The 21,715-nt window shown below is 32.6% G+C and overlaps 1 protein-coding gene across 1 annotated transcript in view; it reads right to left on the bottom strand.

Moving 5' to 3' along the window:
* Window positions 1-18,994: 18,994 nt before the first annotated feature.
* Window positions 18,995-21,715, bottom strand: part of HELRODRAFT_164746 (hypothetical protein) — a gene marked incomplete at both ends in the record, with an annotated part of 4,098 nt that continues 1,377 nt past the window's right edge. Inside the window, 3 exons of the mRNA XM_009030727.1 lie at window positions 18,995-19,192; window positions 20,673-20,921; window positions 21,087-21,576. Of these exons, the coding sequence (XP_009028975.1) occupies window positions 18,995-19,192; window positions 20,673-20,921; window positions 21,087-21,576 (937 nt within the window). The remainder of the gene's footprint in view (window positions 19,193-20,672; window positions 20,922-21,086; window positions 21,577-21,715) is intronic.

Below are 21,715 nucleotides of genomic sequence, written 5' to 3'. Positions count from 1 at the left end.
GTAGATGCATATATGCTTTAAAAAAAAAGTAAAAACATTATACATGCTAAGCATCATAATTTCGTTCTGTGAGTATATTTTTTCAATTTGTATATTTTTTCTGCTTTGTATGTATTGTATGTTTTGTATGTCTTGTATTTTATGTCTTTCTTGTAGTTTATGTATATTTTTTTGTTTAATTGCTTGTGGTGTAGTGGATGTTTATGTGGTTTGGCGTGCATGTATTAGCATCTTTCGTGATGTTTATGTGTCTGCATGTATAAATCTTTGTATATGTATATATATATATGTGTGTGTGTGTGTGTTTGTGTGTGCGCGAGTGTGTGTGTGTAAGTATTGTATGCAACAAAAGTTTGTATATATGTTTTGTTCGTTACAAAACTTTTATTTATTTGTATTTTTCTGTCAGAACTTTCACCATTTGTGTGCCTGCGTAAGTAAAATTTATTTATTAGCAGGTTACATTCTTATCTTTTATTCATTCATTTTTTTTTCTTTTCTTTCTTTCATTGGTTCACTCTTTCGTTCTTTTACTTGATTTCTTTTTCTTACCTGTTTGTTTTTTGTTTGTTTGTTTGTATTTTGTTCGCTCGTTTGTTCGTTCGTTCGTTTCTTTTGATTGTTTGTTAGTTTGTTCATTTGGTTCTATATTTTCAAGTTTATAGTTATGTTTATAAGTTTGTTCACATGATTATTCTTTCATTTATTCATCTATATGTTTACACCATGTTTATCGTTATGTTCATCTTCTTGTTCTTCCATTTTTTCATTCGCAGAAATCTTCTCCCACCAGGTTTTCCAACTCTCATTCATTATTAACGTGTGGTTCCTCTTCTTCTCGCACTTCATCATTCATTGCTTCTAATGTTTTTTTTTATTTTCGTTGATTTTACTTTCTGCTTTGAATATAAAATCAACAAGAATTTATAATAATTAGTTGATAATTTTAGAAAACAAAAACAAAAATGATGATTTTGAAGCGTAAAAACCAAATAATATTATGTGATACAAACTTATGAGAAATTATTTGATGATTTAAAAAAAAGACCATATTTGTGTGTGAATGATAGCAGGCAAGCAAAGAGTCAACACGCATAATTAACTTTGTGAATTCACATCATATCCGATGTGTAGAAGGTTAATTATAAAGTGAATTATAAATTATACTTTAATTCACGTATAGATAATACATAAAAATGCATTAATTCATCATTAGAGGTGCATAAATTCAGGTCAAAGATAGATGGAGGTTGTTGAGCAGACAAACAAACCATAAACCATTTGTTAAATGTGTATCATTAATTTATATCGGCTAGAAATATCAAGTATTTGTATACGTGTGTTTGTATGTATCTGTGTAGGTATGTGTATTTGTATATGTATGCGTGTATGTATGCGTGTATGTATGTGTAATTGTATGTTTGTATGTACCATGTTTTAATTAAACGTGTGTGTTGCTAACATTGGGTTTGCTTGTCATCTGCAGAGCTGTACAAACAGTTCTTCGCATGTTCGTTTGTATATTTAGGTATTTAAAGCGGTATTAGTTGCAGTGAATGTGATACACAGATTTGTATTAAATTTGTATCTGACTGTTGTATATGGATGTGTATGTGTGTATGTTTTGTATGCGTGTGTATGTGCGCGCGCGTAGGTTTGTTGCTTATAAAAATGTATGTGTATGTGTTGTATGTTTGGGTATGTTTGTGAATGCTTGTGAGGCTTACGTAAGTGTATGTATGCAATTTACACTTTTGTGCATATGTATGTGTGTTTGTGTTGTGTGCAAATTTGTATGTGTGCAAATGTGTGTGTGTGTAGGTATGTGTCTTTGTGTGTGTATGTGTGTGCGTGCGCGTTGTGTGTGTGTGTAGACATTCGCATGTCCATACGTGTGTGTCTGTATATTTTCAGAACAGATAGTAACGGGGAGTAAATTTGCGTCGCATAAATTAGAGAGAAAGAAAGAAAGAAGGAGGAAGAAAGAAAGAAAGAAAGAGAAGAGAGATAAAAAAGTGAAAAAAAAAGAAAGAGAAGTGAAAGAGAGAAAAGAGAGAGAGAGAGAGAGAGAAAGATAGAAAGAAAAAAATTGTTTCACATTTTTTCTTCTGAAAAAAATTTTTTTCAAAATTACAAAAAACAGATTGTTGGATTGGGCTGCTGCTGCTGCAGCTGCTGCTGCTGATGATGATGATGATGATGATGACGACGACGATGATGATGATGATGACGACGACGATGATGATGATGATGATGATGATTATGATGATGATGATACCGGAAATCAGCAACGTTACAGCTCCATATAATAATAATAATTTTGACAACAACAAATAATAATAATAGTGATAATAATAACAATAATAATAATAATAATATAAATAATAATGAAATTAATATAGTTTGTAGTGTGGATGGTGTTTGAAATATAGCATCTGTCATATTATGAAACTTTTAACACATGAACATGTGACGTCATTTCCTCCATGCGAAAAAAAATGTTTGAGTTCAAAAAAAAGAAATGAAAACGTAAAAGAGTGATTGATGAAGAGAAGGGGAAAGAAAGAAAAAAAAGAGAGGTAGATGGAGATAGAGATAGAGAGAGAGAGAGAGAAGTGTATAAAATGATTATGAAAAAATATGTAAGCAGACACCAAGAAGAGCTTTCCTGAAAATACCGACAAATATCAAAAAATTTAAAGTGAAAAAAATTTATGAAAAGTTTAAAATGTTCAATAAAGTAGAACCACAATAAAAATATATAGATATAGATAGAGAAAGAGAGAGAGAGAGAGAGAGAGAGAGAGAGAGAGAGAAAGAAAGAAAGAGAGAGAAAATAGGGTAAAAATGATAGAAAAACAGTGAAAAAGAATGTGAAAAAAAAACATAGAAAGAAAGAGAGAGAGAGAAAGAGAGAAAGAGAAAAGAAAATGATAGAGAGGAGGAGAGAAAGATAAACGAAGAAAAGATAAGTTTTATGCATGTTCGAATTTCAACATTCCTCTTTGCATAAGAATTCTTAATTACTTTCATCTCGATGATGATGATGATGGCGTTAGTGACGTCATTGTGATGTCATCAAAGTTTTCCCGGCAATTTATTATCGTCTTTATTCCTGGCTATCGCAACATTACCATCACCCTTTTTCAAAATATCGGAAGAATCATTACGATCACAATTAAAATCTTAAAATCTCATAAATCTCATAAATTAAAACCTCATAAATATCTACATCATCATTGTCATCATTCTCAACTTCATCATCATCGTCATCGTCGTCATCATCATCGCCATCATCTTTATCATCTTCCTCATCATCATCTTCAACTTCATCCTCATCGTCATCCTTATTATCATCAAAGCTATTTCATCATCGCCATTAAAATCATTGTCGGTCTCTTGATGTCATCCCATCATCGTCATAATGGTAAAAATAAATAAATAAAAATAATAACAACAATAATAATAACCCAGAATAATAATAATAAACAATAAAATAGATAAAATTTCTTTGGACTGTAAATAGCGTCACAGAGCAAAGAAAGAAACGTTAAAATATTTACGCTCCTCTATCGCGCATAGCCAACAGTCTAAGAATACACACAATCTCTATGCATGCTCAAAGGGTATTTATATACACGAAAATACAAATACACACACATACATACACACATATACATATATATGTATATATATATGTATATATATATATATATATAAGCACAGACATAGGCGCAAACACTAGCTTTATCGGGCATACACACACACACACACAATACAAACATACACACACACACACAATATAAACACACACACACCATACAAACATACACACAATACTCACACACTCATACAATACACACGTCACTCACACAGTTAAACACACAACACACACACACACATATAATATATACTGCCCACACAACTTCTTTAACACAGGGAGGCATACATGGACATACACACAAACACATGCATACACACATACATGTATGTTCGTGTAGTCAAATACATGTATGTTTCATTTCAAGAATATTTGTCATTTGTAGTTATAAAGTTTAAAACATACACAAAGCACTGGGATTTAAACACGCTAATGCAATCAATAATGCGACAAAAATTTTTTACCTCCAAAAAAAAACATTTAAACACATGTACATACTTTAAAAAACCAACATACAATCAAGCAGAAACATACAAACATAAAAAATATATACAAACAAACATATACACACACAAAAATATACAAGCCTACAAAGGTACGTTGTGGATTTAAAAATACAGACAGGCCAGGTTCAAACTATCAAACGATCAGACTAATAAAATTTTAAACGAAAAAAAAACAGTTGAAATATATTTTGTATCTTTGTTGCAAACATAAGAATACAAACCTTTGTATTTTGTATCTTTGTTGCAGACATAAGAATACAAACCTTTGTATTTTGTATCTTTGTTGCAGACATAAGAATACAAACCTTCGTATTTTGTATTTTTGTTGCAGACATAAGAATACAAACCTTGTATTTTGTATCTTTGTTGCAGACATAAGAATACAAACCTTCGTATTTTGTATCTTTGTTGCAGACATAAGAATACAAACCTTTGTATTTTTTTTCTTTGTTGCAGACATAAGAATACAAACCTTTGTATTTTGTTTCTTTGTTGCAGACACAGGAATGCAAAACTTTGCATCATAAACATAGAAACAAAAATATTTTGTAAATATAGACAGGAAAATATTTGTGTCATGAACATATAACACAAATGTTTATATTATAAACTTAAAAATACAAACAAACACATACAACTAACAAACATACAACACTATAAACAAACATACAGCACTATAAACAAACATACAGCACTATAAACAAACATACAGCACTATAAACAAACATACAACACTATAAACAAACATACAACACTATAAACAAACATACAACACTATAAACAAACATACAACACTATAAACAAACATACAACACTATAAACAAACATACAACACTATAAACAAACATACAAACATGCAAACACAGGCAAAACATTTCGTACAAACATTTGAACGTTTAAACATAATCACCCATGCATAAAAACATAAATTTAAGCCTGCCCGACTACGAATGTTATACACAGTCACATACACATTAATCAAGAAATATCGAATACATGAATGAAGGAGTACATACAAAACATACAAACATACAAACATACAAATTCACATATATGTTAGCGTGCATAAATCAACACAAACATACATTCATACCAAAAATTGCAAACAAACTTTAAACAACATACAAACATATAAATACACAAAAATATAAACAAGCATGATAACATACAAAAAAAAACAGACAAACAAATATGCAAGTGTACAAACGAACACACACATATACACACACATACATACATACATACATACAACATACATACAAACATACATACAAACATACATACAAACAAACAAACAAACATGTATACAAAATAAACGAACATAACTCTCGTAGTTCTCCATCAAAGCTCCAAATTATCAGCCTGCCAGCCAGCCTGCCAGACAGACAGACAAAAATGCTTCAATCGTACAAAAAGATAACGACAACATATGAGTGAGCGAATGAACGAATGAATGAACAAACGAATAAACTGATGAATGAATGAACAAACGAATAAACTGATGAATGAATGAACAAATGAACACATGGATGAATGAATTAATGGACTAGTGGATGGGTTAGTGAATAAATGGACTACAGATTTATTTAAAAAATGAATGATTGATTGATTGAATGAATTAATTAATAAATGAATTAGCGAACAAATAATAACATGAATGAATGAAACAATGGTTAAGTAAATGAATGAACAAACAATGAATTACTCAATTAGCTGAATGAACAAACAAACAAACAACGAGTCTGCAACGAACAAACGAAACTAAAATTGACAAAATTAAACAAGCGAATAAACAATTATAAACAGATATAAACAGACAAACAAAACAAGATCATTATCAATGGATATTTGATGTGAAGATTAATCAATATGAGACAAGTCTAACGAACGAACGAATGGAAAAACGAATGAACAAGATTGATTGATGGGTGGATAGACGTATTAATGTTTATATACATAGGAAGAAAAATATAAAGAGAGAGAGAGATATATAAAGAGATAGAGAGAGAGAGATAAAGAGAGAGAGAGAGAGATTATTCCAATTACCAAAGAAATTTACTTCTGTGTAACAAATGTAATAAGTTTCGTGTTTGAGTTAATGACTGGACGGAAAAATTGTAAAATGACAAAAATTCTCATTGAAAATCAATCAATTTCGGTTACAGTTTTAAAGTTTGAATTGTAGTCAGAATAATTTAAAATTTTTTTAACGTCGAAAAAGTTTACATGTGTAAGTTTAAAGGAATCGATCACAAACATGAAAAAAATACCAAACATTAGAAAAGAGAGCATTTTTCTCCCAGTGCGAATAGGAAATTAAAAAATTAGATCAGAAAATAATAAATATAGCTAAAATGTGTCTAATTACAAGGACAGACTTTTGATTCTATTCAAATTAAAATTTTAATTTCTGTGTATGTTTTAATTTCTATGTGTGCATAATCACAAAATGATTAACGAAAGAAAATGAATCATTAGTACACAGTACACACAAACATACAATTACGAAATTCTCACACACATAAAAACATACAATGACTGAGATATAAACACACACACACACACACACACACACACACAGAAACATACAAACACCAACAAGCATTCAACCACGCGACCATGAAGGACTCAGATGCAGTTGGTTATTTTGTGTGTAGGTAGGCGACCGATGGATGGCTGAAGAAAATATTTGATCACATGATTCACTTGTCTGTTTGTTTGCATGCACTTCGCCGTTTTAGTTTCGCTATTTTACCGACACATATGTACTAGAACCGAACAAGAGTAAACACACTCACATACACATACACGCACACATACAAACACACACACGCACAGATTTATAAATAAACATTCCACAAGACAGAAAACTCAAAATAAATTTCAAACACAATCACAATCATACAAAGTTACTCACAAACAAACAAAAACACACACAACAACAACCAAAACACAGACAAAGACACAAACACACAAATAGGCAAAATCACAAACACACAAACAAACGCTGATAACCGCCTCAACGCCATGCACACTCAATCCTGGCCATACATTACCCAACACAAACACCTCACAGCGTGCCATAAATTCGGACCTAATGACCAACTGCCCAGATACACGCACACGCGCACACATACGCACACATACACTTTGATTCACACACGCATGGATACACACAGACGTACTATATTCACGCGAAAACATGCACATACATATCCGGACGCGCAATACATGAACGAACACACCCAGCCATACAAACACACACACACACGTACACACACATGTACACACACACGCACACACACTTTGGCAAAACATGCAATCAAATCAGTAACGTATGAATGTATGTTTTGGATTTGTTCCTCGAATAAAAAAAGTGTATTCCTTCAAAAAATAACTACAATCGCAAATGTAAATTTTTTTTGCATGCGAATGTATATGAAGTTTTTTTTAATATCTACATAGAAACATGGCGAAAAAAAATTGTTTTAACTACATTTGCGTGTTTGCATAGGAAACAATAATTTCCGTGTGTTTGCTCTATTTATCAAATCAGAAAGCGGATTTAACAACAGAAAATAAAAATTATCGGGGAAGAAATGAAATCAGAAGAGAGAGAAATTTCTAACCAACATGAAAATAAGTGAAAAATGAACCACCAAAAAATAAACCACCAGATATGAAATGGAATAAATAGATTGAGAATTAAACATAACTTTGCAAATTTTAGAAATTATTCTATAGTTTATAGGTAGCCAGTGCAAAAGAACAAGATATAGAGATGGAGATTATGAGAAAGAAAGGGGCACGAGTAACTAGACGAGCAGCAGAGTTAAAAGCTTTACATAAAGGATAGAGTGTAGAATCAGGAAGGCCATAGTAGAGCGAGTTACAATAACCAATCCTAGATAAAACTAACGAAGTAACAAGAAGGAGAAGAGTAGGATCATCAAGAAAAGGCAAAATTTTTTTTTATTCTACGTAGATGAAAGTAAGAACTTCTAGAAACACTATTAATCTGAGAAGAAAAAGACATGCTAAAGTCAAAGATAAAGCCTAGACTACGAAACTTATGAGTTACATCAAGAGTTTTAGAATCAGGTAAGATAATAGAAGGAATAGTAATGGAGCGTTTAGATTTATTAAAACAAATTAATTCAAATTTAGAAGGATTAAGTTTAAGACACGTAGAGTCAGACCAAACGATAATTGAAAAAAAGACATAGAGATAGATTAAGAAGAACACTATTAAAATTAGATGGAGGAAAAGAAGTATAAATATAAGAATTATCAGGATTTAGTTAACAAGTGAAGAAAAATAATTAATAAAACTACGAACAAAGTAGTTTAAAAGTATAGAGTATAAATAGAAGAGGGCCAAGGATTAAACCCAGAGATACCCCGAAAGTAAGAGTAGAGGAGTTAGAAGTTGAATTATGAAGAACAGAAGATAAACGATTACAGAGATGAGAAGAAAATCAAGATAGACAAAAACCCAAAATTTGTGGTAAAGTTGCATCTTTTAAAGCAACAAACAAGCTACTTAGAAAATTACTTCTATCTAGCCAACAACACTTCATAGAAATAATATTCAATCTCTTGTTCAAAGTCAGATGTTTTAACAGTCATGACAGCCAAGATAAATTTTTTGTAAATAATAATTTACGATTTTTATTAATTGTTTCGAAACATTTTCATTTTGAAACAATTAAGAGCAAAAAATTTAATTTACACAAACAAGCGCTCACACAATTCATACTAACGAATACAATCTGCACAACAACATATACACACCACACACACACACACACACACACACACACACACACCCATCCACACACAAAAACACATCCACACACACACAAAAACACGACACCTACCGAACACACACCGTAGTTCATCACACTAGCTCAATCAAACTGACGACATGCAAGACAGACATGTTATCACAAATGAACAGGGAGTTTTCATCACAAAAATATACAAATATACACACACACAACCACACAAACATACACACACAACCACACAAACATACATACACAAAAACACACACACTAATACAGGCACACACACTTGCATCTACATAGGCAAAAATACCAACATTCGCAAAAGTCAAAAAACATATACACCACTGATGAACAAAAAAAAATCCTTAACGTAAACATGAATTTTTTTTATTTAAATATAAATAAACAAATAAACGTTTAAAAATAATACATAAGCCGACAAAAACATAACCACAAAAACACACAAACACACCACAAAAACACACAAACAAACATACAAACAACGACACAAATGCAAACACAGAATCCAAATTTATTCAAATTTTAATTGAACACATACTCCGAATAACTAATGGCTTCTTGCTGCGTCTTGCAGTTTATAATGAAACGCGTAAAACACACACCACACGCACGCACACACAAACACACTCACACGCACACACGCATACACATACCTATATGTTTTCCATCTATTCAATTACCACATGCATATAAATTGATATATTTGAACCAAAAATGAATATCTATTGCCATTAATCAGTAAATGTATATTTATTGCAGTCGTCTTAATGAAAAACCTCGTACAAAAACATGGGTTTCGTTTTAACGATGATACATTTCTTTACACCTACACAAACACGTACACACACAAAATAATTCACACATCTATAAAGATGCTCACAGACATACACACACACACACACTTTACACATGTACTTACACATACACGCATACATTTTCACAAATATAAATACACTCACATATAAACATATAAGATTGTATTTTTGAGTCTATCCTAAATTTTGTAAGTATTTGTGCGTGTGGAGTGTAACATTCTAGCAATGAAGATTACTCATGAATATTTAAGGCTCCTTTTTAACAAACAAATCGTTTCTCGTAAATTAGTTACACTGTAATTATATGAAATTTTTCAAATAAAAATTGTATTTTTAATTTTGTCTTAAAATAACAAATAAGTTTTTAACTTTCTTTTAATATTTCTCCTTTCAACCACTTTTTCACCAAATTAATAATAAACAGTTCAACAAATATTAAAACCGTTGTCAATTTACCAGAGGTAGATATTTTGAAACATAACGAGAATTTGCAAGAGAAGTAGGTGTCCTGAGATCCTTTCATCTAAATCACAAAATTCAGCTTCTCATTTGGGAGGATGATTTGAAAGTAAATATGTCAACTGAGGAATTTTCAAAGTTACTAAGACAGCAACCAGCAAAATAGAGTTGCTTTTTAGAAATTCACACCGATTTCGTGATGTTTAGCATGCTAACTGTAGCAAATTTTGAGAGGCCATTCAAAAACTGAAAGCATTTAAAGATTATTGGAGAAATTCTATCACCCATACTTGCTCTCCTAACCATCAATTGTTACAGAAGCATTATTTTGTATCGGCATTCTACATCGATTGTATCTGTATCATATTGGGTTGTCTTTTCTGCGTGGTGTTTGTATCATTTGGTTTTGTCTAGTATCAAATAGCTTAGTATCAGTATCATTTTAGTTTCAAAATTTACTTGTACGTTGTTCGTACATTGTATCTAGATATTTATCTAGTCTAGTCTAGTCTCTAGGCAGGGGTGATGCGATATTTTTCTAACATGAGACCATCTAACTCAGCTAGAGCATTAAAATTTGCTTTCTGAAAATAAAATCAGAATCGATCCGATAAAATCAACTTTTTCAGCAACGTCACCAACCAATAACAGCAGATAACAAGAAAAACATATAAACTAGACAGACTGACAGACAGACCGACAAACAGGGAGACAGACTGACTGGCTGACAGACAGATAGACAAACACACATACAAACAAACAAATCAATAAAATGAAACAAAACAAAATCCCATGCTATCTCCAAAGAGATAATAATATATTTTTTTCTCTATTAAAATATATGACGAGGGACAAGAAGGAGGGTCAGCAAGGGTCAAAGGTCAGCGGCGTGAATTGATTTTTGCATTGAATTTGTGCCGCGCGTCAAATACGGAAATATACAATAAAAATGATAACAGTAAACAGTGAGAATATTATTCAAAAAAATTACTATGATACACAAAGACAACAAAAAACAAGTCCAGTAAAATGAACATTGACCGATTGTATAAATAAACATAATTCGTTGCATATGGTTGTAAATTTAGCTAAACTTTGGTACATACACACACTCGCATACATGTGTGTATAAGTATGTCGTGTATGTGTTGTATACATGTGTGTCGTGTGTGTGTTGAATACAAGTGTGTATATATGCGTAGTGTTATTCTTGTTAAGTGTTAAACTTATTCTTTTACTAAGAAGCATTATGTGAAAAACTGTGTATACAAACCTGAGAAATAAATTATACACATTTTTTTGTATAACTATATAACTTCAACCCAAACAATGAGACGACCTTGGGTGGAAATTGTCAATTATTTTTCCCTGAAAAGATTATTATGAAGAGGAAAGATGTTTTGGTTCTACATCTATCTAATATTCAGTAACATCAATCACAGCAGACATTCAACATATGTGAAAGTATCCAATGGACCAACTCGTCCAGATAGGACGGATGTATCTTGAGTTTGAAATCGGCACCGAGCCAAGCGCATTAACCACTTAGGCCATTGATTAATCCGTATTTTGTATTTCTGTGTTCAGTCTATTGTCTTTTATTCCTTATTTTTATAGACAGTATTATTATTGTTGTTGTTACATATATATTATAATTAGCAGCCACAATCGTTTGTTCGTTCATTCGTTCGTTCGTTCGTTCGTTCATTTATTTATTTATTTATTCATTCATTCATTCATTCATTTATTTTTTATTCATTTATTTATGTTTGCATTAAATAAGTTTCGAGCAATAAATTTATACGGCCAAAAAATTTCAAGCCACAATAAATTGTATTCTGAAAAACAAAATTTCTTTTTTTTTTGGATGTGCTAATGTGATTAGCAATATTTTATCATTAATTTCATAAATATTATTAAAAATACTACTACTACTACTAACCCTACTACTACTACTACAACTACTACTACTACTACTACTACTACTACTACTACTACTACTACTACTACAACTACTACTACTACTACTACTACTACTACTACTACTACTACTACTACTACTACAACTATTATGCATGAGATGTTGAGTACCAAAAAGATGCAGACGTAAATATGTCTGGCAGTATATTATTGTTGCTGACGTAATATAATCACGTGATGTGGACGAAGGACCAATCAAATTTAAGGCGCGAAAAGGCGTGGCGCTGACTTTTCATGCGAGTGAGGGCGGAAATAGATGAATCAGTGAGTGAAGGAGTAGACGAATGAATGAGTGAACGAACGAATGAATGCGTCTTTACATGATTGACTTAATAGATTATTTTGATTAAAATGCACCTTTAGATGAATTGCTGAATGATTGAACGAGCTAGTTGAAAACTTGTTAGCATAACACAACATAACAAGGCAACTTTCTGATCACGTATAAAATATTATAACTTATTTTTTGATGAAAATATCTTTGAAAAATGTTTATAAACTCACAATATAACAATATAGAGATTGAAAAAGCGTATAAACGAACGGGGTGTCACATAAGATTTTGCCCGCTACATCCTTGTTCCAAATCATCACACATTTCTTGACAATCTCCCATCTCAAAGCGGGATATCCTTCATTCATGGAAAGACCCTATGCTAAAATGAAATACATCTAGGGTCATATGTCAGATACTTTTTCTTACGTGACCCTGGGTAAGAAAAGATCAAAATAATGACGCAATACGGAGGGTGGTTGTGTCAAAAAGTTGGTTTTTTTGTGTGTCAAAGTACTGGAAAAGATTTTGGATTCCACCGGATCAGTTATGTCGTCTGGGAAGTTTTCAGCGTTGTTGTTATTGTGATTAGTTTTTTTGTAACATTTGTAACATTTTTATCATTTACTATTCTATAAGAAAGGTGTGGTTCAAGTTTTTAAAATTGTAAAAATTTTTAACGTTCTGTGAAACACCAGTTAGGACGGCTAGTTGTGAACTAGAAATAGTTAACCGACAAACTCAACACAGCAACATAGCAAAACAAACACTCCAAAATAAGAACAACGACATCAACAACATCAACAATAACAACATCAACAACAACAACATCAACAACAACAGCATCAACATCATCAGCAGCAACAACAGACAGACGGGTTCCATTCCAACTTTAAATTCCACTTCGACATAGGCCATAAAATCTAATACATCCCAATTGAACTACCCACAAAACACTGTACTTACATTTATACGCACGGTACAGCACAGTAGCAGCTTATTACATCGGGTATTACATTGGCAAATACCTCCATAAATACCTAAATAAATAATTAAACGCGAATAAGCTATTTTTTTCTTTTTTCTTTTTTAACAAGTTTATTTCATGAAAGGCAGTTGTCTGCTTATGCCATTATCAGAACACACATAGATACATTCAAATATCTAGCCCTACATACATTATGTCGGCTTCTATTTGTGTCTCTACCAGTCTCTCTCTCTCTCTCTCTTTCTCTCTCTCTCCCTTTCTCTCTTTCACGCTGTATTTTTTCCTTATCTCTCTCATTTGTTTTATTCTTTTTCATATTTGTCACTCCTCTTTTAACTTTTTTCTAGCTCTCTTTCGTTCATCATCCTTTTCAAATAGGAAGCCACCAGTTGAATTTTGTTTGTTTGTTTGCTTGTTTGTTTGTTTGTTTGTTTGTTTGTTTGTTTATGTCATTTTGCGTGGAAATCTCTTATACTATACATCAATTAAAATATTTTTTTCACATGAAAATATTAAATAATGCAACAACATCAACAACAACATCAACAACATCATCAACAACGACAACAACAACAACAACAACAAAACAACATCGTAAAAATAAACAAAAAAAGACTGACCAGTGGCGTTATCGACACTAAAAGTTCTCCCATAGTTCAGAATCGTGGCAGGGCTGAGAGTGTAAATGACCTTTCCGTTGCTTCCAATGTCAAGGTCGTAGGCCGTCACCATGGCAACTGGAGTCACGAGAGGGCTGTTTTCCCTCATGGATGTTTCGTACGTTATCTATGTTGTCGTGGTGAATAATTTTCTTTTTATAATATAATTTCTTTGGTTTCATCGTCGTCATCGTTCTTGTTTTTTTTTTTTTTTTTTTTTTTTTTTTTTTTTTTTTTTTGGTTTAATAGTAGTAGTTCATCACAGACAACAACTTCATCCCATCATCATCCTCTTCTTTTTCATCATACCTCTCTCCATCATTTTCGTCATCACTATCATCATCACGATTTTACTCATCATCATCATCATCACCATCTCATCATCGTTATCGTCATCATCGCCTAACGTTCATATATCGTCATGATCATTATCACTTTTTTGAAGGATGAACATCATCATCATCGTCGTCTTCATTCATTCTCATCATCCAGATCATAATCATAAATATTTATATCGAATTCTAAACAACTGGAAGAAATTAATTTATCGTTGTAATACGCATAGCTATGATATAAGTTATATCCATAAAGAGTGTGTGTGTGTTTTTGTGTGTGTGTGTTTGTGTGTGTTTGTGTTTTTATGTGTGTGTTTTTTTGTATGTGTTTGTGTGTGTGTGTGTTGTATTATAATGCATTGTACAGTATTTTATTGCTTAATTTGTCGTGAGCTCTTCTGATGTTTTGACTTCAAAAGTATGTTTGTGTGTGTGTATGTGTGTGTGTGTGTGTGTATGTGTGTGTGTGCGTGTGTGAGCAAATAATTTATTAATATATATAAATGTGTGTGTCAGACAAACATTTCACTATAATAACTTATCATTATAATAATTACAAAAATTCTGAGATCGGCCATTAATCATTTTTCAGACAAACATTTAATTTATCATTATAATATAATAATATATAATAATTATAATAATTATAATAATTATAATAATATAATAATTTATAATAATTACAAAAATTCTGAGATCGGCCATTAATCATTTTTAGAAGTTTTTTTTCTAGTTCATGAACAAATTTTTACAAGTTATGTTATTGTGTTGTTGTTTTAAGTTATGTATTGTATTGTTTGGTATTTTGTTGTATGGTATTATGTATTGTATATCATTGTATTGTATTATGTCGTGTAGTTTTGTGTTGTGTTGTGTTGTATTGTATTGTCTAGGTATTGTATTGAAATGTAATGTATTGTGTTTTATTGTATTGTATTTTATTGTATTGAAATGTGTTTTTTGTATTGTATTGAATTGTATTGTATTGTATTGTATAACTAACCAATACAAATTCTTTTTACATTTAAAAAATCAATTCTCACCACAAATATTTTAAATACAACAATAATACCAAAACACTGACAAGGTATGTATATATTATAATTATTTAAATTATAATTATTTTATTATTATATATTTTATTATACATTTTATTATTTTATATTATATAATTATACATGTTATCTTTTAAAGTTTAAATAATCAATTTTTTACATTATACCTCTGCTATGTGCTAATAGAAATTTAGCATGGAAAAAATTAAACATGGAAAAAAATCTTACCGGTAGGAATATGGGTGGGTTGTCATTCTCATCCATGACGAGTACCCTGACGGTGAGGACCGCGGTACGGGGTGGCGTGCCCCCGTCGTAAGCGATGACCTTCAGAATGTGGAGGTCAAATAATTCCCTATCCAAAGCCGCTTCTAGGACCAACTTGACATCCGTCGATCCGTCTAACTTCCGTGAGTAGCGGATTGAAAAGTTAGGCGATGGTGATGATGGTGGTGATGACGAAAATGATGGAGGGAAAAATGATGAAAAAGAAGATGATGATGAGATGAAGTTGTTGTCTTTGACGTCCATTTTGTTTTCTATTTTGTCTTTTCTTCTTTCTTTCAGGTTGGCAATAAAATGTCTGCGTTCTACAGTGGCGTCATCGTCGTCGTCGCTTTCGTCATCTTTTATGTCGTTGTTTATGTCGTTGTTGTTTATGTAGTGGTTGATGTCGTTGTCGATGTTGTCGCCACTGTTGAGGTAGTTGTTGTGGCTGTAGTAGCTATGGAGGTTGTTGTTGTTGTTGAAGTTGATGTTGTTGTTGAAGTTGTTGTTGTTGTTGAAGTTGATGTAGTTGTTGTTGTTTTGCAGGTCAGACATCTGTTGACGTTGGTTGAAGAGGATATTATAAATGCCGTTCTTCAAGCGTGTTCATCATCATTAGGGGCAAATTCATTTACGTTCTTCCAGTCAACATCATCACCGTCATCATCATCGTCCTCTTCATCATCATCATCGTCGTCGTCATCATCATCAATATTATCATCACCGTAGGTCTGAATAGCTTAGGACGATAAGATTAATCGCCTGTCGTAAACCCTATACAATGTCAATGATAATATAAAAACATACAACTGTGTGTGTGTGTGTTTGTGTGCGTGTGTGTGTGTATGTGTATGTATGCGCGCGTGCGTGTATGTGTGTGTGTGTATCTTTTATTTTTGCACGCTAAATATGTTGCATGTAATTGTATATATTTCAAAACATTAATCAAAAGTAAAACCAAAAGCCCAAAGGCTTGTACGGCCACTCAACTAACAAAAAGTATAGGTTAAAACTTATTAAAATAAATTGTGTTCGTGTTAAATCATTATCTGTTTCCTGATAAATAAAATATTATATGTGTATCATAATTCGAAAAATTAATTAAACAAATTCAAACAACCGTCAAATGGAAAGAAAAAGAACAAAAACCATCAAATTGCATCAGTTTCTACAAGTTTATAGATGTCAGACTTGAACTTTGGGTAAGATTGGCATTGTTGAAGATCTATTGCTGCCTGCTCCAAGCTTTGAGTCCAAATATCAAACTACTATTGCTGAATATTTTTGTTCTTGTCACGGTAGGTAGAAAATATTTCGGTGTCTAAATTGCAGGCTCTTAATTGCCCGATTACATATCAGACATTTTACCAAAAAAAATACAAAAACACACAAAACAATACATACAAAAATATACAAAACATACAAAAATATACAAAACCAAACATACAAAAATATACAAACATCTGACATCTTGCAAGCCTCATATAGTATAGAAAGCATACAACAAGCAACGAAAGCAAGTGCAACAACCACACAAGTCAAAATTTTTTAATCATCAAATCAAGACGCAAAGCATGATTTGACCTGGATGTCAAAAATGACAGATTTTATGATTTTTTATAGGCCGTCAATGAGAAATTTCTGGAAAAAATTAACCTGAAACATACATACATACATGCATACATACATGCATACGTACATACATACGCAAACATATACCCACATATAAAAATAAACAAAATCCACACACACACACACGCACGCACACACGCACACATTCTCAGAATAGCTTTTTTATGCAATGATATGAATAAATAGGCATATGGGGTAACGTGTATCAAAATGAAGTTATCAATGGTATCAGGTGCTACACATTAATTTTTAAATGAGTTATTCTTCTTTATTGGACAGACTTTTTCTGTGTTTATGGGTGTATTTCTGGTGTAAAATGTGTAAGAATACGCTTATAAACATGTGTGTTAGGTACTGTTTTATGTGTGTGTGTGTGGGTGTATGTGTGTGCGTGCGTGTGTGTGTGTGGGGTGGGTTGGTGGGTGTGTGTGTTTACTAGTGCAATGAGCATTTGTGGTTTTAAAAATTCTGCAAGTCTGAATAGAAGTTGATGTCTTTTTAAATCTTTTTTTTGCTTTGCTTACATCATAATAAAATTGACGCTTCTGGGCGAGCTATATTCAACATGACAACAACCTTCACATATGATTTAATCTTTTGTTGTTGTAGAAGAAACACACATTACAACACACATTACAACACACATTACATTGAATGTGATAGGATGAAGGAATCAGCCGGTCACTATGGCAAGCATGTCTATTCATCATATTTTTTTTAATCGTAAACACATCCCTTTGAAAATTTACTTTAACTCTGTCTACCTTCTACACCGTAAGTTCGATTTCGTGTTGTTTCAAGTTCTGCGTTCAGGTAGGGAGAAGTCGGAGATTAAAAATCACCACTAGTTGTATTTGTGGGTGTCTAAAAGTTTTTTCAAACTTATATCATACAAATAGATACATAATATGTATGTATGTATGTGTGTGTATTGATATGAATAAACTACGAAGAGAATATATATATAAAAATAATGATAAATGATAATATAAATAATGATAAATGACTCATTGATCAGTTAACAATGCATTAACATCTGCTTGGAAGACTTCCTGATATTTGCAAATATTGATCGTTAAAGAGCACTAATTTTTGTAAGAAACAAATAACTTTATGGGATGATCTTCTTAAAATTCACCGAGAATTAATAAACAAAACGACAAAATGTACGGTGACCAAGATGGGATTGTTTTGCTTTTGGTACACTTGAAAAAAAATTGCTCTTACAAAACTGGATCTGTTAAATTTTACAATATCTTTATTTTATTTTTATCATTTGCAAGTCAAGATTCTCCAAGGAGAAGTTTTATTTCATATGTTTAATGCATATCGTAACAAACATGTTTCTTAATTCATGTTTAAAGATTTTTACTTCATTTCATTATTTTATTTTTTTGTTAAGACGAAATCTCTATGCGGTACAACTTATCTTATCTAATAAATTAATTGAGAAGCTTTTTTTAAAAAAAATATTTTAATTGGTTTTTCATTAAATTCGTGAGAATTCCATGCTGCTGTCCGTAAAATTTTCGAAAGTGTCTTATTTTGTCTTTTACACGAATTTTTGTCCTTCCCAATTGTTCCCTTCTTTTTTTCTAACACGAACTTTCATCATCTTCATGGAAATGTCACTCTTTTTCCTATTTTCCACTTCGACTTTTCCAACTTTCATCACTTCTTCACTCTTCTTTTCTACAGTTTGCCTTATTTTACGCCTACATAACAAGCCCAGGCTCTCACGGACACATTCCTACGGACACCCACACACACACACACACACACACACATGTACTCACAAACACACACAAACACACACACACGTATATACAAACACACACAGTGAACATTATTCTCAGAGGTGCATAAATAATAGAGTTGAATACAGAGTAGGGCATTGTAGTTTCTGTCGGCTGAAGTCTCCAATGATCGGCCAGTCGTCACACGTGACTGGTCGCAAGATCTCGCTGCTCTTGTTTCAGACGTTTTTCATATTTTTGTTGCTACTGTGGACGCTTTCTATGCTTCTGCTTGCTGTTGAAATACTTTTTGCCGTTTGCCGCAACTGCAAAACTTGTTTGGATGTTTATACGTCCCCAAGTGATTCTGCATGTCTGTATTTTTATTTGTTTTTAGATTTTTTATTTTTGCTTGCGCTTTCCATATCTTTGTTTCGTTTTTTTACTGTTGGAATTGTTCTTACAAGCATATCAATTCGTGTGTGAGTGTGTGTGTGTGTGTGTGTGTGTGTGTAAGTGTGCGTGCAGGTTTGTATGCATGTGAGCGCGTGTGTGTGTATGTGTGCATGTGTGCGTGAACTATTTCACGCTTTCACGCACCACTTGATTTTACGGCTGTGAAAAACTAGTTATTGATACTACGGCGTGTGTGTGTTTGTCTGTGTGTTTGTGTGTGTGTGTGCGTGTGTGTGTGTGTGTATACATATATACATACATACATACAAGCAAACAAACAAAAAGATAAACAAATAAACCACACATTGCATCGTCGTTAATCAAATCTAATGTGAATACTTTAACGTCGGAATAAACAATGATTAAGTGTAGGTGTGTGTGTTTATGCGTGTTTGTACGTGGGTGTATGCAAGTGCTTTGTTTGTGTTTTTGTATATATACATATATACAATTATGAAACATTGTATGCATCGGATTATAGGCATCTTGTTGTATGTTTTTAGAATGTTTTGGGAAGTTAGTATTCGTTTGTATTTAAATACATGTTTGTGTGTTTAATTAGTTTTATTGTATGTTTGTGCCCAAGTTGGTTTATGTCATGTATTATTTTCATTAATGATTTTATCATTTTTTTCATAGCTAATCCTCAAAAGTGTCAAAATCACACACAGGCAAAACGAACGAAACACACACGCATATAAGTACGGGTAAGGGCCATCAGGTATAAATTCTCTTCCTTGCTGCCATTCGTTATGTGTCAGAATTTTTCCAACTTTTACATTACGAAGTATTTTCGTGTTTTTAAAGGACGCTAACGAGTTCCATTTAAAATTAAAACGAAATGTTTTCTTAGCTCTTTTACATGGTTATGCGTGTTTAAATTCAATTTCAGAGCATGAAGAACAATTAGTGTTGTCATTTCGCATTGCCATTTAACTTCATCACTGTTATCATTTTGGTCATCGTCACCATCATCATTGTAATCATCATCACCATCACTATCTCACCATCATCATCACCATCACCATCCGCACTTACGAGGATTTCAACGAGGGCATATCTGGCCACACCGAACAACCCCCCTCCATCTCCGGCATCGTCATCATCACGTGCCGCGTGAAGGTTAAAGGTCGAACCCGCTGTTGCCCCCTCCCCGATGCGAAGGTCAATGGTGGATGGGTCAAATGTGGGGTCATTGTCGTTGACGTCACTAACGTCAATGGCTATTTTTATCAGCCGAAAGTGGCTCATCGGGAGGATGGCCACGTAGATCCAGATGCGACAGGGCTGCGGTGATGATAATGATGCCGGTGATGATGATGATGATGTTGATGATGATGATGATGATGATGATGATGAAAATAGTGAAGTTGTGAAGAATGGCGCCGACGATCTTTTGTTAAATTTGTTGTTTGTGCGTGTGTCATTCGTGTGGCCGTTTGTGGCCTGGACGCTGTAGTCGTTATCAAAATCACTGTAGTATCGATCGAGAAAGCTGTTGCTGCTACCACCGTTGCTGTTGTTGTTGCTGTTGTTGTTGCTGTTGTTGTTGCTGTTGTTGTTGCTGTTGTTGTTGCTGTTGTTGTTGTTGTCGTTGTTGATGCTGAAAGATTTCGTTGAGCAAATTGATTCCCTATCAATTCTGGCGCCTGTTCTAATGATTCCTGTAAACTCATCGATAACAAAACGCCACGATGACGTCATATCTTGTTGTTGTTGTTTGTTATTTTGTTGTTGTTGTTGTTGCACAAATGATGGATAGTAGTATGAAGATTGTTGTTGTTGTTGTTTGTTGTTGTTGTTGTTGTCCTTCTTGGATTGTTGATTCAGAAATCTAAATCTTATTTGGTCGAGTTTGCGTTTGTCGTCATCGTTCTCGTCTTCACCGTCATCTTTATTGTTGTTGATGTTGTTATTATTAATGTTGTTAATGTTGTTGTTGCTGTTTTTGTAGTTATTATTGTTGTTTGAAATTTTTTTGTTGTTTAAATCTTTGCCAACATCGCCTACAAATGTTCCGATTGGAACCTCCTCCAAGATGCTGTACAATAGAAAGTCTTCCTCGTCATCATCACCGTTGT

This window comes from Helobdella robusta, assembly GCF_000326865.2.
Source record: "Helobdella robusta unplaced genomic scaffold HELROscaffold_7, whole genome shotgun sequence".
NCBI classification, from domain to species: domain Eukaryota; kingdom Metazoa; phylum Annelida; class Clitellata; order Rhynchobdellida; family Glossiphoniidae; genus Helobdella; species Helobdella robusta.
This window is presented reverse-complemented; position numbering and strand designations above follow the sequence as displayed.